Raw genomic sequence first — 4,050 nt, 5'->3', positions numbered from 1 at the left:
AGAGAGAGAGAGAGAGAGAGAGAGAGAGAGAGAGAGAGAGAGAGAGGAAGAGGAGAGGGAGGCAGAGAGAGGGGTAGAAAGGAAGAGAGAGAAAGAGGGGGGATGGAGAGAGGGAGGGAGGGGGATGGAAAAAGGGAGGGAGGGAGAGAGAGAAGGAGGGAGAGAGAGAAGGAGGGAGAGAGTGTGAAGTGAGAGCAGCGCCCGTTAAGATGGGGAATGTAGTTTCGCAGGGTCTGAATTTTTTTGTTTTCTTTTTTCATTTTTTTTTTTTGTAAATGGCAAAAAAATTTAATCTCATCTATAGTCCTCCTTAGGAAAATCTAATGTCACCAAATTCCCGAACCCCATTCTGAGGCTTTCCATGTCAAAAGTCTCGGTCTCTCGCTCTTGTCTTTCCAGGAGAATCTTGATCCTCTCACTGCGTTCCTTCTGCAGGGCAGCCAGCTCCTCTTCAATCTGCCCAAGCACACAAGTGGGTCTCAGTGCCAACGCTTGCCCCATAGCCGTGATGGGTCCCCTCTACCCGCTCCACACACTGCACAGGAGTGGGGCAAAACCTAGGCCTGAGGGAGGGGAGCCCAGTAATGACATGTCTGGGATTTGATCCACCGTGTCTCAGACTTGCGAGGAGCAGCAGCGGGGTGTGGGTGCTATCAGAGCTCCAAGTCAGGGTGTCCCCTGACTAGGAAGCCAGTGAGGCCAGTGAAGCCTGGGTGACTTTGGGACTTTGCTGTGGAGGGCCGGAGCCTCCAGCATCCTCAGGAAGTTGATTCTGGAGTAGTGGCAGGGACAGCGGACTACTGCACTGCATGTGAGATGCTGCGTGTGTGTGTGTGTGTGTGTGTGTGTGTGTGTGTGTGTGTGTGAAGTGTATATGCATGTGTGCCTGTATGCGAGTTCATGGAGCCCTGAGGGCCACACGGCTGTCCTCCTCAGTCAGTCTGGCTGTCCAGAGAGGCCCCAGGATCCACATGTCTCTGCTTCCCCACGCTTAGGGTTATGGGGTGTGCTGTCCAAATCATGCCCAGTTCTGCTCTGGCTTTCATGTGGGGACGATCTGAAATGAGGTCCTCATGGATTCACAGCAAGTCCTTCACCTGCTGAGCCATTTCCCTGGCCCTGAGATCTCTGTGCATGCGTGTGCATGTTCATGTGGAAGCCAGAAGACCATGTCTGGTGTGGTCCTTGGGTACCATCTACCTTGTTTGTTGCACCAGGACCTCTCACTGACTAAGCAGGCTAGGCTGGCTGGCCAGTAGCCCCAAGGAGCCATCTATCTCTGCCTCCCTGTGCTGGGATCCTAAGTGTGCACCACTACACCTGGCTTTAAACATTTTAATGTGGGCCTGTGGGGATGGTACCCAGGCCCTCATGTCTGTACAGCAAGCACCGTACACACGGGCCATCTCCTCAGCCGCAGCTTCGAGATGCTCACGCACAGCTTCCGAGTGAGACTCCTAGGACACTGTCTGGAGCCAGGCATGATGCGAGTGGGGCCACACTTGCTATACGCTGTGATGTCAGCCTACCTTTATTTTCATGCATGTTTTAGGGAGATGCGTATTTAGTTGTTTATGTCTGTGTTTAGATATGTGAATATGAACGCAGTGTCTGTGGCGGCCAGAGGATGGCATCAACTACTCTGGAGATGGAGTTACAGGTGGCTGTGAGCTGCCTGATGTGTGGGTGCCAGGAACTGAACCCTAGACCTCTGGAAGAGCAGCAAGTGCTCTTAACCCCTGAGCCACCTCTCTAGAACCTCATTTTAATGCTTCATTAAAGAGCCCTACTGGTAATTTTGTTTGCTGAAAAGATTTGACTTTTTTAGGTTTCTGGGCAGACATGCTGGCATCCCATAGTTCTTTTGTAAGTGATGTCATCCAGCTGGCTAAGATGGTGGGCTTCCTAAGCAGAACCTCAGATGCTTGAATAACCTTCCTGAGCCGTCATGTCCCAGGTCTGGGGACAATGCCTGCCTCTCTTGGGTACCAGGGGTAAGTTGACAGTCTGACCCTGGTCACTAGGGAGGGCTCCATTCAAAACAGCAACCCTCCCACATCGCGGCCCTACTGCATGGGTCCCAGGAGACTTCCTACCTTCTGCTCAAGATGCGCTCTGCGCAGGGACACCCTCTGCTCCAGCTTCTGCAGCTCGCGCTCGTGCTGGGCCTCTGTCTGCATCTTGATTTTGCTCTGGTAGGCGTTGAGCAGCTCCATCTCCTGCTGGAGCTGTAGTCTCAAGGCCTGGCACTCTGCCTCTTGCGCCTCATCTAGCCGTAACTGTGGGCACAGAAGACACACGCTGTTCATAAGGCAGCCCACATGCACTGCTCTGGGGCAACTGCGAATGGTCTCCTTGCTGGAACTCGGGTAGAAGGACAGAAGGAAGATGGACAGTGCAATCTGGATTTGAGCCAGCAGAGCCTGCCTGGTCAGCACAGGATCCTAAGAACACATTTCCTTCAGTGCTGGGATCAGGGATCCTGGGAAGGCTGTCCACCCAAGTGACTAAGCCTGTGCACTCTGGAGGTGACCTAGTGTGCCTGAAGCTAGGCTCTGCTACTCCAGGGTGACACTATGCTAATTAGTCAGCCTCCTTTGGTCTCCTTCCTTCCTTCCTTCCTTCCTTCCTTCCTTCCTTCCTTCCTTCTTTCCTTCCTTTCTTCCTTCCCCCAAGAAAACAATAATTCCCATTAAGATTGGTATGAGTTTTAAATGAAAGAGTCCATATAGGACCCCATGCCTAAGACTCCACATGGAACACAATGTCCGATAAACAGCAGATGTTACATTGTTTTGGTTTTGGCAAGACTGCGTCCATATTTCAATACCTTTAACTACAAAATCATGAGACCACTTAGACATTTAGCTTAGAGCTCCAGAAGCGAATCCAAGAATCATATGGTGTGACAACCAGGTCAGTGTAGCTATCATGACAAAACAGTTCATGTTGGCCATGGCCATGGCTATACATGGCATCTTCCTCACTGCCAATCCAGAACCCAAGGGGTTCAAAGTGTCACCCTTTGAGAGTAGCTGATAATCTCAGGGGATGTATTTTGCTTTTATGCAATGGGATCTAGGTTGTAGATACAGCCTGACCCAGCTCCCTTTGCTTCCTGGGCTGTGCCCCTGAGCTTTACGTTGGGTCCAAGACACCCAGACCTTGTGTGGACATGGGCCAAGATCACCTGCCAGAGTGTGAGGACCAGAACCCAAACACACTCCTGTTGAGACCATTACCAGAACCCAGGTTAGGTCATCTATCCTAGGCTTGGGTTTGGCTGGGATCTCTGAGGTCAGAGGCCCTGAATCAGATAGTGTGACTGCCCCTTTCTCTGTACCTTCCATTCAACTGACATAGGCCTTCAACAAGTGACTATGCGTCCTGCAGCAGAAGTGACTTTGGAATGTTAAAGCTACATCGTGGAGTTAGGGGAAAGTGTGTTTCCTGTTCCAGCCTATACAGGGATTCTATGTTAGGGTCAACTAGAGAGGACAGGGCACTCTCTGCCCATTTCCCACCAGGGGACACAGGCAGAGTGGCGGCACACACAGCGTGTAGCTGGAATAGCTCATAGATGACCTTGAAATATGGCTCCCACTGAGGACTGCTATGGCTTTTCTGACAGGCTGCTTACCAGGAAAGCAAGCCATCAGCCCAGCCTTTCTCTACATTTAGCTGCCATGAGCCCTGCGTGAGCAGATGAGAGGTTAGACCTCCCACAGGCAGGCTAGACCCTTGGACATATCCAGCTTCCTCTGAGACAGAGTCACACACAGGCCACACTGGAGCTGAACTTGCAATGCTGTCAAGGAGGACTCTGAATTACGGGTCCTTCTGTGTCTATCTCCAAGGACAGGTGTGCACCGCCATGCAGGGATTACAGGTGTGCACTGCCATGCAGGGATGATATGTGTGTACCTCCATGCAGGGATTACATGTGTGCGCCATGCAGGGATTACAGGTGTGTACTGCCATGCAGGGATTACAGGTGTGCACCTCCATGCAGGGATTACAGGTGTGCACTGTCATGCAGGGATTACAGGT

At 51.7% G+C, this 4,050-nt stretch overlaps 1 protein-coding gene across 3 annotated transcripts in view; it reads right to left on the bottom strand.

The window, feature by feature from the left end:
* Positions 1-210: 210 nt before the first annotated feature.
* The window catches only part of Taok3 (TAO kinase 3), a 154,184-nt gene continuing 150,344 nt past the window's right edge, over positions 211-4,050 (bottom strand). For all 3 annotated transcript variants that reach the window (XM_028765382.1, XM_028765383.1, XM_028765381.1), the window contains 2 exons: positions 2,097-2,279; positions 211-456 (listed from right to left, as the gene is read on the bottom strand). In XM_028765382.1, the coding sequence (XP_028621215.1) occupies positions 295-456; positions 2,097-2,279 (345 nt within the window). In that variant the 3' untranslated portion in view covers positions 211-294. The remainder of the gene's footprint in view (positions 457-2,096; positions 2,280-4,050) is intronic.

The sequence above is a fragment of the Grammomys surdaster genome, unplaced genomic scaffold (genome assembly GCF_004785775.1).
Source record: "Grammomys surdaster isolate TR1022 unplaced genomic scaffold, NIH_TR_1.0 164, whole genome shotgun sequence".
Taxonomy (NCBI): domain Eukaryota; kingdom Metazoa; phylum Chordata; class Mammalia; order Rodentia; family Muridae; genus Grammomys; species Grammomys surdaster.
Note: the sequence above shows the minus strand (reverse complement) of the source record. Positions and strands in the feature narration are given on the sequence as shown.